The sequence below is a fragment of the Mustela nivalis genome (assembly GCF_964662115.1).
Source record: "Mustela nivalis genome assembly, chromosome: 9".
NCBI classification, from domain to species: Eukaryota; Metazoa; Chordata; class Mammalia; order Carnivora; family Mustelidae; genus Mustela; species Mustela nivalis.
In genome coordinates, this window is record NC_139028.1 from 77,343,386 (window position 1) to 77,365,158 (window position 21,773).

At 36.2% G+C, this 21,773-nt stretch overlaps 1 protein-coding gene across 23 annotated transcripts in view; it reads right to left on the bottom strand.

The window, feature by feature from the left end:
- SOX6 (SRY-box transcription factor 6) overlaps positions 1-21,773 on the bottom strand; it is a 686,491-nt gene that overhangs the window by 341,729 nt on the left and 322,989 nt on the right. For all 23 annotated transcript variants that reach the window (XM_082747252.1, XM_082747265.1, XM_082747253.1 and 20 more), the window contains one exon: positions 20,432-20,672. In XM_082747252.1, the coding sequence (XP_082603378.1) occupies positions 20,432-20,668 (237 nt within the window). In that variant the 5' untranslated portion in view covers positions 20,669-20,672. The remainder of the gene's footprint in view (positions 1-20,431; positions 20,673-21,773) is intronic.

A 21,773-nucleotide genomic window follows, 5' to 3' on the forward strand; every position in this document is an offset into this window, starting at 1 on the left:
AGTTTATAGAAAGAAAATGTTTTTACATCTCTGTAAATCGGAACTGAGTGTTGGAAGCAACTGCTATTTAGCTACAGCCCATCAGTAATCTTACATTCACCTCATCTGTCTAGGCATGGGTATTCTCTTGCCCAATTTAAAAAAAAAACAATAAAAAGGTATGAAATAAAGCTTCTGGCCTTTGTGATTCTCATCAGAAACATGAACATCTTAACTGCTCCTATATCTCTCTCCCCCTTCACAAAGACGTCCAGCAAACTTCAAGAACTAGGGAAAGAAATAGGAGGCAAAAGTTAAAATAATACCTGGTGGGAAAGAGGGAGAAAAGAAAAATGGAGCCTAGACAAGTACCGGTTTCAAGATAACTATAAATTGACAAATGCTAGGCAATTAGTATTTTTGTCATTGTAGAAGGTTAAATAAAACTTGTTTTCAGGGCTGTTGGGAACATATTATGAGATAACATTTGTAAAGCAACTAGGCACAAGACTGAACTCTAAGAAGTGGTATTTAATAAGTGGTAGGTACCGTTATTCTGATAGAAGGAGCAGATCTAAAGATGGAACCAACACGGTTCTCTTCCCCTCTGGACCTAAGGAATTGTTTAGTAAAACATGTTATGACTCTTAAAGTAAACTGAATACTGTGAAGCCGGAGCATATACTAAAAACCATTGAATTGTATACATTAAATGGGTAAATCATGTGTATGTGTACTGTAGTTTAAAAAAGCTGTTAAAAATATGGTAAGCCAAATCAGTCTTTTTTTTTTTTTATTATTATTCCCAGTACTACACAATGCCTAGCACAGAACAGACACTCATTACATTTGTACTGAAATAAATTGAAAAGGATAAAATAAATGGAGTAGGGCAGGGGCAGGAAAGAGAGCTCCTCTTTATCTTGCTCCCAGATCTAGAAAAGATGTTTTATTTCATTCAATGTTTACAATAACTCTATAGCATAGTGCAGAGGAACCCCTTCTTTTAGATGCCAGTCATGGTTAGTGACTTCTTGGGATGTCAGGTCATTCTCTGCTTTATGCAAATGAAAACTCAGAAATGGGGGTGCCTGGGTGGCTCAGTCAGCTAAGTGTCTGCCTCTGGCTCAGGTCAAGATCTCAGGGTCCTGGGATTGAGCCCCTCATTGGGCTCCCTGCTCAGCAGGGCAGTCTGCTTCTCCCCCTGTCCCTCCCTCCTGCTCATGCTCTCTCTCTTCCTTCACTCTCTTTCAAATGAATAAATACCCTTAAAAAAAAAAAAAAACTCAGAAATGTGTTTTCCAAAGTCATTTCAATCTCTTAGTAATGTTCTGATCAGAAATTTGACCTAGACTTTTTTTTGAACCAGTATCACCATTGGATAAATCATGCTTCTGTCACTTTCATTTCAAGTGCAAACTAGTCTTGTATTGTAGCCTATAAATCAAAAACAACAACAACAACAAATATTTTGACTAACCTAAGAGATTAAAAACCAAGTCAAAACAACTCATGTGGAAGTGGGTTACCTACAAATAAGCCAACATTGACCATAATACAAAGGGCTTTCCCATCACTCCTAAACTGAAATTAAAAGATATTAAAAATGGCTCTCCTGTCTAAGGGACAACTTAAAGTTTTATTTACTCATGTCCTTTGTGAGATAGACTACTTTCTTTGTTTTTTGTTGTTGTTATTGTTGTTTTGTCTTGTTTTTTTTAACCTATGGGAATGTAGCCACCACCATCCTACACCACAGACAATCACCATAGGTTCCCACACCAATGACCCACACTGTCCTCAGCCCCATAATCTGCAAAGTGGCTAAACACTCCCCAGAAGCAGAGAATAAGAAGCTGAAAAGTCATGATTTTTCCAAAAAAGTGATAAGAACTACTTGCAATATGTAACCAGGCACCAACATAAGCAGTGGATAAAATCATCAATGGATGTGCCTGGGTGGCTCAGTGGGTTAGGGCCTCTGCCTTCAGCTTAGGTCATGATCTCAGGGTACTGGGATCGAGCCCTGTACAGGGCTCTCTGCTTGGCGAGGAGCCTGCTTCCCTTCCTCTCTCTCTGTCTGCCTCTCTGCCTACTTGTGATCTCTGTCTGTCAAATGAATAAACAAAATCTTAAAAAAAAAAAAAATCATCAATGGCATAAGTCATCTAAGTCCCCTTATACCATTCTTAGGAACAAGGGAATGTGCAAATTTTACCATGTCCTGCCTCACTTGTTAACTTTCTAAAACTTAACAGATAATAGCCTCTCATGAATGGAAGCCTACAGGCAATTGATCTGTGTAAAGGGGCACTTAAGTCCAAACATTTACAACGAAGAGGGTACTGTTGGGTAAAAGGCAGTAATACCAAATTAGAAAAAGAAACTTGACAAAGCATCTCTAGGGTTCTTTTTAAGAGGCTAGGCAATATTTATGTAAGTTTTATTAACGGAAAAAAAAGCTCAACTTATTATGTAATTTCCTAAAAATGAAACAGGTCCTATGAAATAGCAGTTTGAGGAAAGATGGCCAACGAGGGTATCTGTTGTGTCTTGACGCACAGCAGCATAGCCACGGAGAGATGCGAGATAGCATTTCCCTAAAGCAATGGTTCTCAAACTTCAATATTTAGAATTCCCTAGCAAATATGTTAAAATGCAGATTCCCTCACCTCCCTCATCGCCCCCAATGGAGCCCAGGAATATGGTGTTTGATAAATACCCCAAGTGATTCCAATGTATAGGTCCTTTCATTCTGATGCATCCCACTTCAAGAAACACTGATCCCTATGAAAGCAATGAAATAAAAGTTTTGCCTGAATGCTACAATATGAATAGAATTATGAAAAATTTTAAGAAGGTTGGTTAGTTTTAATTTTTTAAAAAATAACATAAAGGAGATTACTTCTTTTGTTCTTTCTTATGAAAACAACCACTGTATAACATGACTGAGCAAATGAACATCACAACCAGCAGAGCATATGGAAACAGAGTTAGCATTAGTTTATTCAAAGGCAAGTTACTTGAAGCTTGTTTTCTCTCAACCCCAACCTCAGTAGTACACCAAACCTAACAGTGAAGATAATTCTTGAAATATTACTTAAAAGGATCCCAGTCACAACAGAAGAACTAAAGCAACATTGATTCAGATTATCTAAAGAGCTTCTTGCTGGAAGTCAATTAAATACAATGCAAAATGATAGGCAGGTGCCTGAAAAAGCACACAGTAGTACAAAAATATAGTCATTAGGCAAAGTTTCTAGAAAACACAAGCAATCGTCACAAATTAAAAATATTTAATTAAGATGTTTCCATGTCTGAAGGGGTAGAAAAGTAAATATTAAAGACAAAACATATACAAGGCGATGGATGTCAACCAAACTTATTCTGATAATCATTTCACAATATATACATGTGCCAAATAATTACGTTCTACACTTTCATATGTTATTTGTCAATTATATCTCAATAAAACTGGAAAAATGTTTTAAAATAAATATTGCCCAGGTTTTTCAGAGGTTGTTAGTCAAAACAGATTTTTCAGCAGTGGCAATAGAAAAACATTAGACTTAAATAGCCTTCTCATGGTAATGTAAATATAAATTTTTGAGCTTTTGTGCTTCATGTTCTTTTCCTCTAGAATGGCTACATTTTCTTTGACTAGTCACTCAACCCACTTCTCAAAGCTCAGATCAAATTGTATTTCATCCTTGAAGTCCTGCCTGACTAGAGTGGGCCTCGCTATCCTCCTACCCCCTGAACTACACATTGAAGCACATCAGAACCACACAACTTAGCATTTAATAATATACTGAGATAAATTATTCATTACTATTTTGCAGGTATTAGTCATATCTGTAACTAAATTTTAACACTTAAAGAATTGGGGCCATGTCTCATGTTTCTTCAATATGCCCCTGCCAAGAGCGCCCAACAAAATGTTAAGTACATCATCAGCTGCTGAACTTGAAACAACTACTCACCAAATATGTCAAAAACAACTTAAAATATAAGGCCAAGAGTAAAGATTTGTTCTAACAGTGATGGGATTGCTTATTTAAGCAAAATATTGAAAACTGAAATTTTCTTTAAAAAGGGATTCATTTAATAGAAGATGATATAGCTACTCAGAGGAATACCATGCAGCCATTAAAAACAATATTATATATGGTGAAGACAGAGTTGTTTATAATAATGATCAATTACAGGCAACCTACATGACCAATTTTAGAGATCATTCTGAGGGCATTAGGATTTCATCCAGAGGGTAAAATGATTTGAAACTACTGAAAATCATATTTTTACAGAAAATATAGTGATGTGGGAATATTCATAATGTATTATTGGTAAAAAGTAAGTGAGTAAGAAACATCAATATACTTTTTTTTTTTAGAAAAAGTTATGTACAGAAGAGAAGAAAAGACACCAGAATATCCAACAAAACATAAATGGTCTTCTGAGTATTGGGATAATAGGTAGCTTTAATTTTCTTTTTGAAGTCATCCATATTTTGCAAATGTTCTATAACAAATACTCCTTTTAAACAGAAAGTAAATATTGTTGTCAAGACTGACTATGAATACCAAAAACATGTTGTAGAAATAATTCATTTACAAAGAAAGATGTATTAAATGGGAAAAAGGATATATTGTATCATTTAGTACATGGCCCTCTTGAAGATGTCTAGAGAGTTAGTGTATTATAATCTCCCTGTATTGAACCCAGAAAAAAATAACCAAGCTTTCTTTCCTTGGCACTTCTGCAGCCGAAGGCTCTCAAATAATATTTTCTAACAAATTTAATTATGTAAAAAGGAATCCTTGCATCAACTGAAATCTAGATCCTCATCATTTTCACCTATTGTTTCCCATTTGCCCTCAAAAGATATGCAAAATCAATCTATTTCCTCTTCCGTGTTAGAGTTACTCAAATTCTGAAGGGAGGGATTGAATTAATAGTTCTTTTCTAGGGGACACCCCTCCAGTTTCTACACCCATTTCCTATTTAACATGGTTTCCTGACCCTTCATCTCTCTCCTTTGATTCACTCCAGTTTCTAGATGCTGTTGTTAAGATGTGTTGCCAAGAATTGAATACCAAAGTTCTGTATCTTTGTTTTCAGCAAGAACAAAGTAACAGTCAGGAGGTTCTGCAGCTTCCCTCTTGTCACACAGGTAGAACTGGCAGAACTGGTTTAAAATTCAAAGGTAGGTTTTCTGTCTCCAGATCCAGTGCTTTTCTCCTTCCATAGCACTATAATAAAATCGCTCTCACCAGTAAAAGATGCCATAATTCCAATAACATGAACCTTCTAAATCTTTTTGTTACCTTGCATTGCCAGAGAGGAACTTTACCCACTTTGAGACACGAATTCCATTTTGTTATTAGCCCTAATGCAATACCAAGATGCAACTTGTACTGGTTATTTCTTGTATAAAAATCACCCTAAAACAGTTCTTAAAACAACTATAATCATTTATCTTCAATGGCTTCTGTGAATCAGGAATTCGGGAGAATCTGGTCTGGGTGGTTCTGTCTCAGGGTCTCCCACGAGGTTGCCGGTAAGTCAGTGATTAAGGTTGGAGTCATCCCATAGACTTGTTTATTCACAAATGTGAACGCTTCAAGAATCTGGGGCTGGAAGCTGGCGTTTCTTGGACATTTTCATCCACCTCTGTGTGATCTCTTCACATGATCTTTCCTCTCCAGGATTTGACCTTCAGACTAGTTGGACTTCTTGCGTGGTCTCTAAAGGTACAGGCCCCCAGAAAGAGCCAGACAAAAGCTGTATCACTATTTCTAACCTAGTCTGGGGAGTCATGCCATATGACTGTCAGCGCAATCTATTCAACAGTAAGTCACCAAGGCTTGCACATATCAAGAGGGTGGGACTTAGACCCCACCTTTCTACAGGGTGGAGTTATAACTACATCTTCAAAGAGTTATTGTAAGAAATGAATAATATATAAAGCCCTTAGGACACTATCACCTAACTACTCAACATACAGTAACTACTCTTACTATTAAATATCAAACATCTTGTCGAAATAACTGTCTTGTATTTCAATTTTTAATTCTGAAAATCCAGTCATGATGACCACTGACACCATTTTTAGGTTCTTATTCTCATTCATCTAAGTATAATAATAAATACTAAATGCCATTACTCTCTTCAATATCAATGCTCAAAAATCACCTCCTTTATATAGTCATCCCAAACTAATTCCATCAAGATCTGACCCCTAGCAAAACTCCAGTAACCTTAGCATTTGCAACTAGCTTTTTCCAGGGATGCTTACTATCAATTCCCACTTGACCTAACTGCATATAGATTATCTCTACTCTGTCCCAGAGCAGCTATAGTACACTACTGCTCTAATTTGTCTGGGTTGCCAACTGCACCTTGACCAAGAATATGAACGGGCAGTCATTACTGCACACAGAGGAGAACTACAGGCTGGAGCTGCAGAAGTCAGATAAGATGTAAGGAACTGAAACAAGCAGAGACCATAGGTCAGGAATGGAATCTTGCTCTACATAATAGAGTTGAAACACATACAGGTAGAAGTCATCGCTGCTGGGAGAAATGACTGGGAAATGGCCTCTCTAAGCAGCTGCATAAATCAACTTCCCTACCTGCTGTCCAATGTAGCTGCAGGGACAGAATATTAGCCTCTTTTTCCCTTTCCTCCACTCATTAGTGAGGCTACATTAAATGTGCTCCCTCTTATTACATTGTATGCTGTCATTTTGTTTTTGCCTTTGTTTCCCATTTTAGTTATACTGTCTTACCAATCACAGCTTTATCCTCACTCTAGTCTACCCTCCCTCCATATAAGATTTATTGGGATACCAAATTATAAGTTTGTCCCTGATTTCTGACAACCCCCAATCTATAGCAAGCTTCTGTTTCCTTAAACCCTATCCCAAATCACTCCAACAAAGCCCAAATCCTTAAAAAAATGTTCTTTTGAATATTCTCTTACTGAGACATTTGATGGTTCTCCGTGGTGTGTGTTTCTCCCTACTGTAATGTGTCATAAGCCCAATTTCTTCAACAACAAGTGTGTCCCTGATAGTCTTTAAATTAAGGAAATTAATGGGATACAATGGCTGTAGAGAAGCTATAAACAATAATAAAACCAACTAAAAGTTGTTTTTGTTTGGTTTAAATCACTGTGTACGAGCAACTCAGCCACGTCATGATCACTCTTCTCTGTCAGAACAGATGGCTCCACACACCCCCTTTTGTATGCACTGCATTTTATATATTTCAAGTTTCTATTAAGCATTCAAGTACTATCACAAAAATTACATACACACAAGTATTGTAATATAGTATATTAAGTTATTTGTAAGAGCTAGATATGAACTGCTTTTTCCGATTCCCCACTCCAAACAACTCTTTTTTGATGGGTCAAAAACCACCTGCCATTTGTGTTGTGTAAGACACTTACTACCTTCAGTATTATTGGGTGACTGACAGATAAAGCTTTACTTAATCTGGGTTCCAATAACTTCTTGCTAACAAAGGAAATCTAACATTTTTAATATTGCTGAAAACTAAATTGCTAACATTCACAGGTTCTTTCTCAAAGAAAAAAAGTGTGTTTTTTCTCCAACGTGACATATTTCAAGGGAAAGCAGTGGTTTAAAGAAGCTTATATAAATGAAAATACTGAATTTGGTTCCAATTAACAACAGATTATTCCTGATAAAAGTATCAGTAATTCTAATAGTAAAACGGCTTTATATTCTTTTTCTCTTTTATTAAAGCTGATACTTGGTAGAATATATTAGATTTATATAGCATTCTCAAAGTTGGAGCAACATCCTGCCACTTTACACTACTATTATATTGTTCAATAACAATAAATATATTCATGATGTGTCAGAATATAAATTTATCACCAATATTTGCTAAAGTGTCATGATTTCTAAAGTCTAAGAAATGAAAGCTATTGTTTTTAAAGTGCTATTTTGATTCAAAGAAAAACAAATTATAATAATAAGTTTTTAAAATGTCCTCATCACTATATTTAATAAGTGGAAGCAAAATACAAAAAAAAAATTAAAGTCTCCAAACCTGTCAAGACAAGCACATAGAAAAGCTTTGCCTCATCTATACACTATCAGCCTCACAAAGAGAATCAAAATCTCAAGATTCAAAGGTCCTTAAAATCTAACTGCTTAGGGGGCTCCTGGGTGGCTCAGTGGGTTAAAGCCTCTGCCTTCAGCTCAGGTCATGATCCCAGGGTCCTGGGATTGAGCCCCACATTGCGGGGGGTGGGGGGGACTCTGCTCAGCAGGGAGCCTGCTTCCCCCTCTCTCTCTCCCTACTTATGATCTCTGTCTGTCAAATAAATAATCTTTTTTTTAAATAATGAAAATTAAAAAAAAAAATCTAATTGCTTAATCCTATCTAGTACTTGAATCCCTATGCAGAAAAAGATGGTATAATAGTTATCAGAATGCAGGCTCTCTGGCCCAGATTTTGTAGTTAAGTTCAGCTTTTCTACCTACCTCCCATATAACCCAGGCAGGTTAACTAACTAACTTCTCAGAATTGAGAATATTTTATGACTTTTTGGTAATAGAATGGCAAGAGGACCTTTAAGGCAGGCAGGTCTGATGGTGAATTTACCAACACATGGAGCAGTGTCAGGTCCAGCCATTAGCAGATTTGTGTGCCTACTAACTTTAAGCAGTTAACTTTCATCTGGCAGTTCATTAGTATTCAAACTACCATATGAAACTCAAACAACACTACCAGGCTAGGTTGAATTGGACTAAGACAATTTTAACTTTGAAGCCAAGAAAGTTAAAAGTAGCAAGAGACTTGGTGAATACAGTTCAAATCTTTCATTGTTGAGATGGGGAAATTGAAGTCCAAAGATATAAAGTGACTTCCCTAAGGTCACACAGCAAATTAGCAACAGAGATAAACATAGGCCTTCTATGAAGCAACATCCTTTCCTCTAAATTATGTTTCCTCTAAATAACCTCAGGGAAAAATTTCCACTAAATCAAGAATTTTTTTGTTTATTTGTTTGCTTTTTACAATTTGAGGCACTGGGGAATAAGGGGTGTGATTATGCAGAAGTTGGAGAAGTATAATTGGACAAGTTCTTACAGAGCAACTTTCTATGCATAGAGAGTCTCAAATGATTCCACAGAGCTTTTCTTACAAGATAACTACTTACTCTAGTGTCAAGTCTATTATGCTCATGCTCTCCTCCTTCGCAGTTGTTTTCTCTTCTTCCCCATTTGAGAGATACCAGTGCACTTATGAAAATAACTGTGTATTTTTTATATATAATCAGCAAAGCAGCCAGTATGCTTTAAATGGACTGAAGGCTATGGTGGATGCTTAAATTACATACACATCACTGGATCCAGGTATCAGTCAGCTCACCAGGAACCCATTTTGCATAACTATCATCCAAATGAGGAATAATAAAGAGCACTTTGAAATAGTGGACAAACCCAGACATCAGAATTATGAAGTGGAAGCAAAGGAGGTGATGTAAAAAGCCTCCCTAACCTGTACCAAAAATAGGTAAACAGCCTTGAAACTAGGACAGTCAAGGCACCAGAGACCTGTTGTAGGACACTAGCTCAGAATGAACAGGGAAGAGGAGGACTGGTAGCATGACACAAGTAGTCTGTTGAAATGTGATTTAATCCAGCTTCTAGGAAACCTGTTTGTAATTCAAAACAGAAACTGGGGTCTTTGGCGGAGAAGGGGATCTACCATCATTCAAGGGTATCAGAGTAGCTTCAGAAAAAAACGGGACTCAAAACTTTTAGGAAAAAGGTAAGGTAATTGGGATTCGGTAGGAAAAGGTAGTGGGACGGTAATTGCGCACCCAGGAACAAATATTGGTATGATAATTAACTATGTCTTGGTTGTCTATCTAAAAATGATGGGACTGGGGTCACGTTAAAAAAGCTTGGAGTACATATTTTCTATCTCACAGGATGTTTGTTTGTTTGTTTGTTTGAGAGAGAGTACATGTGCCTACACAGTGTGGGGAGGATGGGCAGAGGGAGAGGAGAGAGAGAATCTCAAGCAGGCTCCGTGGCCAGAGCAGAGCCTGACACAGAACTCCATCTCATGCCCCTGAGATCATGACTTGAGCCAAAATAAAGAGTCTGACACTTAACTGACTTAGCCAACCAGGCGCTCCACAAATCTTAATTTTAAGAAGTACCCAAGCCCAATCAAGGCCTATCAAATCTATTTGTTGATAGAGATTTTACTCTATTAACAGTGATGTCCTTCCATGGCCTTGTTTACCCAGAGAAGAGCAACTAGAGAACAAATTGCTCTCTCTGTCATACATACTGAGTGAGCCCTCATGACAGCTCTAGGACTCAAATAGCTCCCCTCTTCACTGGCTCTTGCCCAGGAAGGGTCCCAATTTAGAAAACTCAACCACAAAAGACTTCAAATCTCCTTCTAATACATCAAATCCATGTAATGGCTTAATATGAAACTCTCTGTAATCCAGAAATTTTAAAATAATGTCTCCAGCTCTCTGACTTAAGTTTTTTACAGATAGAACAAGTACAAAGAGACTAAAAATGATACCTCAGAGGTCGTGTTGCTAATAAGGCATCCATCTATCTATCTATTTCTATCTATCTATCTGTATTTACATTTCCAGGAAAAGGGAAAGTAGGCACAAAAATGTCACTAATTTACCACAAGGCAGCAACAAGAAGTCTCATTCTGTCATCAGGTGCCCCCAATGCCTAGAAGCTATGCATTACTCTACCTGAAGGCAGCATGCAAACTTGAGTTGATGGCTCAGTTACAATCATATAATCTATGTTTTTTTCTCTTCTCAGGGCTGGGAGGGGGAGGGAGATGAGTAGGGAGGGAAGATATAAATTTATACTTTTCTAATTTCCAAATACCCAAAATCTCAGATTCAGATTCTGAGATGTGTCATTGCTCTACTGTGTCACTGCTCATGGATCCAAGGGAAGGGTAGCCAAAAGGACAGCTAAATTCTAATCTTACTGTCAACTTCAAAATGCTAAATAAGTAAACCATAATCAACTTCACATACAAAATATATCAACATAAGAACAAAACAAAACAAAAAAGACTGGGGTATCTTCAGTAGAAGCATACAAGGAACAAAATAATACAGCTGAAGGCCACATACTAACTCTGAATTCAGGAGCAAAAATTTATTCCAATTTGTTCATGGAATACACTAGCTTAACCCCGGCTAACACAGTCCTCATGTAAAGAGTTACTAATTTACTACTAAAGCTAACCAAAAAGTTCCTAAATAATAGTAATTGAAAAAAAAAAAAAGCAGCTCGTTTTGTGTGCCCCAAGGTAAATGAACCTCTTCTATAGACTACCATAATCCATCTATGCTTAAATGAGGGCACATTTCATTCCAGAAGTTTGATGAACTTGAGAATATTGTATTCTAGGTACTCTCAGTACACTAGCAGTGAAAACAAATCAGAGTTAAATTATAATGAAAGCAAAAGTTTACAAAATAATTCCCAATCATTTTATTAAATAAGGTTTTCCATTTTCTAGGATGTTAATGAAATATAAAGAAGATAAATGAAATGCATAAATATTCATTTCTAATTTTTACCTGATTGTAAAATTTTATTAGCAAAGGTTTGTAATTTATACTTTGGATTCCAGAATGTGGTTTACACAGAGATATATTATTGAACTCAATTTGCATCACCCAGAAAAATAATGCCTAGAGGTCATGGGAATGCAGTAATACCAAAATAATACTTAAAAGGTTAATAGTATAAAAAATAAATGTCATCACACTGAAAGCTATATTAACAAAAGCAATAATGGCTTGAAGTCGTTCTTCTTTTAAAAGGTTACATTTCTCTTGGAAAGCAAGGAAAACTTCTTATTGCAGAGGACAATCAAACAGTGGAATAATTTGCATATCAAGATAATTAAGGCACATTCATTAGATGTGTTCAAGAAAGATTAGATATGTTCATGTAAGGAACAGAGTAGGCGCTTTCCTGCTTAATGCAGGTGGTTTAATTCAATAATCAAAGAGAGCCCTTTCAATGTCATCTCCGAATGATTCATTATGTTAAAGTTGCCTTTATGGAAACCAACCCTCCCCAAATTAGTGTAAGAAGGTAGAGCAGGAGGGGTGCAAACTATAATTCCAGCTTCCTCCTTCCAAAGCAAAATGTTCCCTGTCACAGGCACCACCATCTTCTTCATGCTGATATACAAGAACCTTAAGATTCATATCTCATTCTAATCATGAAAAGTTCAAATTAGTCACATAAAACACTGCACGCTATATAATATATACATTGCTTTCTACAACATGTTGCTTCAAAGCCTTACAGGAATGTGCAGATTTCATTATTCCAGTTATCATACTTCATTATAGTGATGTACCCAGATCACCACTAAGTAAGAAGGAATTCTATACAAGAAACTGTGCATTAATCAGAACCACCTATAGACAGTGGAGTTCAGAGAATTATTGGTCTTTAACCAGAAAATTATGACATCAGCTTCCATTGATTAATACTGACCAATCTGACAAGAAGTCTATCTTAAAAAACAAACAGAAATCTTCCGAATCCATCCAGAAAATAAAGCTATCTGGAACAGGCCTGGCTCAGTCAAGGTGTTCTGCTAGACTACATCATCCCAGTTTTTAATAACCAAGTCTTATTTCAAATAATTATTGAAAACTGACCTTTTATAAGTGTTGGAAATATTATAGAATTCAAGCTGTACTTTGGTCATGAAGGAATATTTGCATATGGACAGTAGAGAGGAAATATCAAACCACAGGAACAGCCCCCGCATCATGGTGAGATTCACACTAGCAGCTTATTGGTGAAAGAAATAAAAAAAAAATATTTAGGAAGCATAAAGATATCACCTAAAAATGAAGCACATTAGGGAAATATTGGGTGAATCCCAGAAAAAGATAATCCTTATGAACATGAAGGAATGCTGTAAATTGTAAGTGAATGCCAGTCATGGAGTTTGTTAAGAGATTCATGTTATAGTCAGTGCTCTGCAAACTCCAGTCACTGGCTCTCAAACAGCCTGAAAGATTAAAATAAAAATAAACATGGCATATCTTGTCTCCTTGAAAATATTCTGTATATACAGTTTTATTATACTGAAAAAAAAAAAAGATGCTAGGGCCTGATTTTCCTTGAACTGTCAAAATACAAAAGAAATGCAAAAAGTCCTTCCACAGATGTAGCGAAGTACTGGATTTTTATATTTTGGCAGGTGCTCAATATGCAGCCCACATAATCACACGTTAATGACTGGAGTGTGTTAATCAGCATGCATACCTGATTCTTTCTTGCCCAAGGGGGAAAAAAGCCAAGTATTCCAGAGCATGTTAGTGTTTCTCCTTTTGATAAAGATTTTTGATAATATGCTTGGTAAGAAAACTTTTCCAAAAAGTGTATTTAAAGCTGTATTATATCATTAAGGTTAATAATAAAATAACTCCAATTTCTATAAACATTAAGATATTTTCAATATCTTATTTTCAAGTAATCATTCTGCTTAATTTAAAGTACCCAGATTGGGGTGCCTGGGTGGCTCAGTGGGTTGGGCCCCTGCCTTCAGCTCAGGTCATGATCTTAGGGTCCTGGGATCGAGCCTCACATCTGGCTCTCTGCTCAGCGGAGAGCCTGCTTCCCCTTCCCTCCCTCCTGCCTTTCTGCCTACCTGTGATCTCTGTCTGTCAAATAAATAAACAAAATCTTTAAAAATAACAATAAAGTACCCAGATTTAGGAAAGTTCTTTAAAGATCTATACTTTTTAATAGCAGGAATGAAAGTGTACATAACCAGGTTATGGAAATGCCAAGATGATCAATGTGTTAACATTAGACAACAGTAGTTGTCTATTTCACTAACCATACCAGGCAATAAAATATTATTTTACTTTTTGGTTTAAATTGTAAGCACATTCCCATCATTAAATTTCTGAGAGAGGTTTAAAAAGAGACTACTGAGTGCTAAGTACAGTTTGAAATTTACAGAAAATGGGAAATCTCCCACAAGTCTTCCTGGAGAAGGCTATTTCATGACTCAGCGGACAAGGGAGGACATTTTTCACTTGTTACCAGAAGATCAGGTTTGAAATGTACTTAAATTGAATGAATTCCAAAATTCTAAAATGAAAGGAGTGGTAACTAAATTTTCCAGGAAGTTTAAACCTTGCTATTTTATGGATTATTTTCTAGTGCTTCATAGACCAAGCAGATACCAAAAAGATGCACATGAACCTTGCCTTTAGTGTTAAGACTATAAAATAGGTCCAGGCAAACTGGTGGGCTCCACTACACTTTCTAAAGCACAGTCTCAATAAAAGTGAGAAAATAAATTTTATTTGGGTGCTACTTATGATCTTAAATGACTAAATTTTAACAACTCAAGTTTTTAATATCTTTCAAAAGCTTACAAAATTAGAAATCTTCTTAAAATCCTGTCACAACACAAATCATCGCTGAGGAGGATTAAATCCTCACACAAATTCCTGGACTATGTTATCATGTAATGACAACAGCTCCAATCCCAGTCACAGTACAAAGTTCACATCAGAATTTTTATGACTCAAAGTGAACTACATAGAACACTCCAGAAGTGATTAACAACTTCTTTTGTTTTGTTTAGTTTTTTTAAAAATTTTAAATTTTTTTGAATTTCAATAGCATTAGTAATTTCTTTTTTTCTTATTATATTACATTAGTCACCGTACAGTACATCATTAGTTTTTGATGTGTGTTCCAAGATTCATTGTTTGCATATAACACCCAGTGCTCCATGCACTACATGCCCTCCTTAATACCCATCACCATCTCCCATCTCCCCACACCCCTCCCTTCTAAAACCTTTAGTTTGTTTCTTGGTGTGCACTGATTAGCAACGTCTTTGGACTAAAAGCAAAAACATCAGAAAGAAAAAATTGTTTGCAAGCAAGACAGTATTATTCCTAATATTTATTAAATATCTTAACATGCCTATTACTGTTTTCTTTCAATTACAACAAAGGTCATTACTGGAAGTTTTATGTACAGTGAAAAAGTACTTTTAAAACTTTTCTAAAAAAATAAAACTTATTCAGGGGAATTTAAGTAGGTCCTCTAAAATAAGAAGCTCTGATATTCTGGGGCTCAGGGTCCAGTATGGTTATTTTTACTTAATTACATTAGTAATTAAAAGCCAGATGCATATAATCTCATCTTGACTTGAATTACATATCAATATAAGCATGCATGTAAGTGCACAGATGCACATGTATATCGAAGATCTTACTTGGAATCTTGTCATTTTGTGGATCTTGTAAGGGATACTCTTGGTATCCTGCCCACATTCCCGTAGCCTACCCCAGAGGTCACCTGCAAACAGTTTCATCTTAAGGAAAAAGCTTCTGCCTCACATGGGACCATTCTCTGTCCAGGAGCAAACCTACTCCCTACCCCCCATTCTTGGTCTTAGCAATTTCATTTCCTGTTCATTCTTGACTAAATTTCTTACTATGCCCACATGGCTTAAAATATTCTCCTCACCTTCTGTGTGAATATTCCCTTCTTCAGAATCTATGAGAACTCAAAGAATAACCTAACTGTTCACTCTTCCCCAGAGCATCAAATTCTTACCAGTACTACTGCCATAGTTTTCCTACTAGGTATCCTTGTTTCTGCTGTTATCTCCCACAACCAGTGTGCTGCATAGCAGCCCAAACACATAAATCAAATCATGTTAGTCCCTTGTTTAAAATCGTCCAATGACTTCCTCTTGAACTTGAAGTCCAAACATCTCACCATAGTCCACAATACCCCAAAGTCTCTGCCATCTGCCTGCCTCCTTGATTTCATCTCATACCATTCCCTCCCTCGCCCACTCCAGCCCAGCCCCTCTGTTGTTTTCTATTATTCAAATACATCAACCAAAAGGGCTGTTGCACTTACTATAAACTCTAACTGGGTGTCTTCCCCCCAATTTTTGCATAGCTGTTTCCTTCTCATTCAAACATCAACTCAGAAGTCACCCTCTCAAAGAGCACTTCCAGACTGTTTAGTCATTCTTGATCACATTTTATTTAATTCTCTTTATTCCACTTATCATTGTGTGAAACTGGCTCACTCTGTGCAACTTCTTTATTGTCTGTCATGCTACTAGAATCTAAGTTCCATGATAGCAGAGTTCTTTACCGTGCTTAGAACTTAGTAGGTGCTATATACTCAAGTAATCTTCAGCAGATAATCATTACACAGTGTCATACTGCCAGTCACTAAATATAACCACCAAATATTCCTTTGTCCTTGTTAACATTGAAAAGAATGATATACTACACATTTTTTCCATGAAAAAATTATGTGAATTTATTCCTGTCTAATGAATCAGTCCTAATGGGAACAAAAACACATTTCAGGAGACAATGTCAATATTCTTCTAGGAAAAAAAAAAAAAAAAGTACCAGTACATTGGTACACTCATAATGAAAATAGTAGTGGCTATGTGTAATGAACAGTAAAAGATGGTGAATTTTTATTTACCCTAACTTTTCAGCCTTCAAATGCAATTTATCAATTAACATAGCACACTAAACTTAAAATCAAGCATTGGGGCATCTCTAACATAAGTAATTATAATTAAATTCACAATCCAAACTTCTTAATCTCAAATTGGCCTCTGAATTCCAATCTCTAAAATTTCTATTCTCCTTTGCTTTATGCCATAATGAACACTTTTATTTCTTTGAAACTGAGTGGTCTCTAATTTTTTGGAACACCACATCAAAATGATCAGAATTTCAACATTTCAAGATTTTTTTTCTAATCAGGAAGTGCGGATTAGTGGAACTTCTCTGCCTTGTCTTCACCATCTCTTGCAGTAAAGTTCTTCTGTGGTCTTGATATTTCAAAGTAAAACCTTCCTGAACCCAACAGATAAGAAATTTTTAGTGCCTGTTTCTAACTGTTCACGAGTAAAGACCCATTACAAAAAGTAAATAACAATGGAAACTGAATAGGTACTAGTAGAATTGTTGTTGTTGTTTACTTTTACATTTTATTTCTCCACAGCTATTTTATGGGATTCAGTTACAGTGGGTAGTGAGTATGATCCATTGATGAGAACTACCAAGTTTCATTTAACTTCATAACAATACTTTTGGATGTCATATTTATTTGAAAGTAGAATGAGGTAAAGTGTTTATTAAATTTTACTTTAGTCAAAGTCTCCCCACCCCCCAACACACACACACACACACACACACACACGTGCACACATACACACACACACTCTATATGTAGGTTTGCAGGACTGCCCAGAAACCGAAAATCCTTCTATTGTTTCTCTTTCTTGTAAAGAAGAATTGGTTGGTGATATGATACTCGCAGTGTAAGTCACTACAGGTCTGATGCTACAGTTGTTACACATTATTGAATCTATCGAATGAAAAGGGAGCACAAAGGGAATTTCCAAATGCAGCTGCTATTTCCCATTTGTTAAATCCTTTTATTATACCATATAAGTACACAGCTGGGAAATACTATAGAGTGGGAGTTAAAACAAAATATTTTGGCTTCCAGACATTCAGAATACACAAAGGCTCCAGTGGAAAGCAGTGCTTGATATCAAAAGAGAGTGAAAGTTTGAAAACATTTCCAGCAAATATGATTTCTTTTATACTAATATATAACATATTTGTAAATTTAAACTATTTTATACTACCATAAATCCCTCTTAATGTTAGTTTGGTAAGCAAATTATTAGTATCTATTTTCTGACAAAATTTTAAATCATAAAACTTTGAGAGTAATTCACTGAAGCAAACTGGCACTTGCCAAAATACAAACAAATTTTACTAAGGAAAATAAGTAACATGTTCTCTGAAGAAGTAAAATTTGAAGGGCATAATTTCTGTCTCAACCTGTATTTTTCAGTGCCATTATTTTTATTGTCCATGACTGTATTTGGCATAAGTGGCAAAACAGATCTTGAATCCACCTCTTCTCTATACCCCATCTACCTCTACACTAGCCCAAACCACTACCATCTCTTACTTGGACTTCCTTTTTTATTTTATTTTATTTTTTTAAGATTCATTTTTTTATTTGAGAGAGAGAGAGAAAGAGAGAGACAGCACGTCTGAACAGTGGGGAGGGGCAGAGGGAAAGGAAGAATCTCAGGTAGACCCCCTGCTGAGCGCCACACCTGACCAGGGAATCCATCCCCACAACCCGGGACACCCTTGCCTGAGTTGAAACAAGAGTCCTCGGATGCCCAACTGACTGAGCCAACCTGGCGCCCCTTACCTGGACTTCTGAAGTAGGCTCCCAACAGGTCTTGTTCCTTTCACTCTTGTCTCCTTCCCATCTATTCATGATCTATCTGCAGTGTTTTAAAACCCTTCAGTGGTTTTTCATTGCACTTAGAATCAAACATCACTTCCATAACATTATCTCTATGGTCTTGTTGGATACACCCCGACCTGTCTCTCCAACAAGATCTGAATTACACTGCATCCTCACTCATTTATACTCCAGCCTCAAAGACGATCTTTATATATATATATATATATATATATATATATATATATATATATATATATATATATATATATTTTGTAGAGTGAGAGAGAAAGAGCAAGGAGAGAGGCAGAAGCAAAGTGAGAGAGAGAATCGAAGCAGGCTCCCCACTGAGCCTGAAGCCTGACAGGGTCTTCATGTCACAGCCCCAAGACCATGACCTGAGCTGAAACCAAGAGTCAGATGCTTAACCAACTGGCACCCCAAAGACTATCTTTCCTTTCCCGATGCTCAGCTATATTTTTCCCACCTCAAATATGTCACACATGCTGTTCCTTCTGCTATTTTTATTCCTTCTTCTATTCTTTGCCTGGCTAGTTCTTATCATTCTTGGTTTGGAGAAGGCATTCCTATCCCTCTATGCCTTATCTCATTATTTCTCACATAGTATTCTGTTCTTTTTCTTCCTAACACTTATCACAATTTTAATTATCTATTAATGTATGTATATTTATTTAATTTCTGTCTCCTCTCCTAGATATAAGTTCCAAGAAAGCATCATCTTGCATGTTTTTTCACCATAGTACAGCCAGCACTTAGTAGCATGCTGAGCCCAGAGAAGGTACTCTATAATAAACACTTGATGAAATAAAGATAAAACATGGGCTTACTATCTTCTCGAAAAGCCAGTAGCAGGGGCTGTGTCACCCTTGCTATCTTGGAGGTACAAAAATGATTCAGTTTAATCAGAAAAACAGACTTTTAGTCTTTTAGCCTTGCCTTTTAATACTCTCCTCTCTCCCCCATGCGAGGAAAAGACATCTTTCACTGGAGCTATCTAACTGTATAATGACAACGTCTTATGAACCAAGGTCTAGAAAAGTCTTATCTTTCCTTCCATTCACTTACTTTTCACCTGCTGTTTCAGGGTACTAGCTGTGTCTGCAAAATCAGCTGAGAAAGAAGAATGTCTGCCTCCATAGTTTATAAAATCAAGTCTTTGACATTAAACATTAAGCATGGAGCAAGAATTTAAATACATGTTATCAATAGTAAAGGTGTTTTTAAATATTACCTGGTTTTTATTAAAGAATAAAACTTTTCCTCACAGCCCACTTAAAATGTCTTTCATTAACATAACCAAAAGTTAAGAAATGCAAAATAGGTTGTCAATTCCTAATCTAATAAAATATGTTAAGGTTTGGTCAGTTCTAGATGCTAAAAAACTGGGTATTTTTGTTTTAAACTAGACAGTGCCACTTACTGTGGCTTCTGTTTCAATGGTTACAGACAGAATTTCACATGGGGAAAGCTGGCTAAGATACTGCATGTATCTGAAGTTGCTGTTTCTACCTTCAGGGAAAACTCCTGTAGTCGTCAACTGATACTCAGGAGCTTTGCCCGTCCTTTTGAAATTAATATACAGGTACATAAGTGAGAAAAGCTTTATTATAAATCAAAAATGACCATTAAAAATGACAAATACCTGCATTTCCCCACTGAAGATATATTCACCATATGACCTCATTCATAGACATGTTTGCTTAATATATAACATTAATACATAGCCACACTTTATTTGATCATACTTATTTTGTGTCATTATCAAGTTTGCCACCTTATTAAGAGGTTCAGAGAACAAGATAACCAAACCTACCCCCAACTTAAATTAAATATCTTTGGCAAGTTGACCTAATAATGGATAAAAACTAAATCACAAACCGTTTTCCAATTTTTCCCAGTTATTAGCGTATTAGTAATATTAATAATATATACATGCTTGTTTCATGATCTAAACACAAGTAACTCCATGATATGAATTTTGAGCTTTTTCTAGAACACCTACGTGTGATGAGGCCATACTAACAGACACACTTAAGGACAGCGGCCAGATTTTAAAAGCTCACCATTCTTTGCTGAGACGACAGAACGCTGTCCCAGTCAGCATCCTGTTGAATAGTATTGACAAGTGTTGGGAGCTCCTCGGAGTGAGGTTTGTTGTGCATTATGGGGTGCAGAGGCAGATGGGAGGCCACATGCTGATCACCGCCCTCTTCCTTTTCCCTTGAGGTCAAATCTTGGGTCATCGTTTCCTCTCCATCAGCTGCACAGGCAAATGGAGAGGTGGCTTGCTTGGAAGACATTCTTCTGCAGAAGAAGGAAATAGCATGGATTCAAAATGCCATCATTGACAAAAGAACAAACCATCCCTTACATCTGACTAATTCGGAAAAAAAAAAAAGACCAAAAATGTACATTTTCTAACTTCACATTGTTTATGAGCTACTCTAAACCACTTTGAAAAAGAACTTAGCTTATCTGTTCTACCCTCCCTCTCCACTTTTAAGTCAGCAAACCTCTTCAAAGTAATTGCTATACATTTTCTCCCTTAACAATCCATAAATGACATTTTCATGGAATGAGTCTTCATAACAGACAGTATATGTATGTGTGTATTTTTCCTCCCAGTTCTCCCAACTAGATTATCAAATTAGGTTGATGGTTAACAATGGAAAAAAATAAATTAATATGTGAATGAACAGATGAATAAGCCAGTTTAGAGGATGATTTTAAAGTAGAAATATCCAAAATTCTCTTATGCTTTATGTGGGAACTAAAGAAGTCTATGTGAGAAAATACAATCAGGAGAGTACGTAATACACATTGAAAGTCCTAAGCAAATTTGGTCCTGACTTCTTAGTTTATACCTTAGTTTATATTATGAGTGTCAGGGCCTAACACTGTTTAGTGCCAATCTGATCCTTTTCTAAAGATCTTCAAATGTGTCAACTACTGTGAGCTAACTTGTAAGCGACATATTGATTGAGTGGCTGATAATGTTAGATTAGTCTTAGGGCAATTTCATAACATTTCAATTAAGTATATGAAATAACTATGCCTCTATTTTATATTAGAAAGTACATACAAACTTCAAAGCAATTGCTGTGAAAATAGTAAAATGCCTACTATACATCATATTTTTAAACTGCAAAAACAATCACCAAACATTCATCTATGTACCCACAAGTAAACATCGACTGCACTTTGCACAGTCTCCATTCTGTGTTTTGTGCGATTTTCTGAGCAAAATGTTTAAAAATAAAACCACCAAAGGTTTATGACTTAAAAGACAATTAAGTATTTTTTCTAAAACTTTATGTTGTTTTCAGTTTATAGCATCTTTAGCTCTAAAATTGCTGTGTAACGAAGGAATAAAATCTCCACCTTAATTGCTCTTTAACATTAATT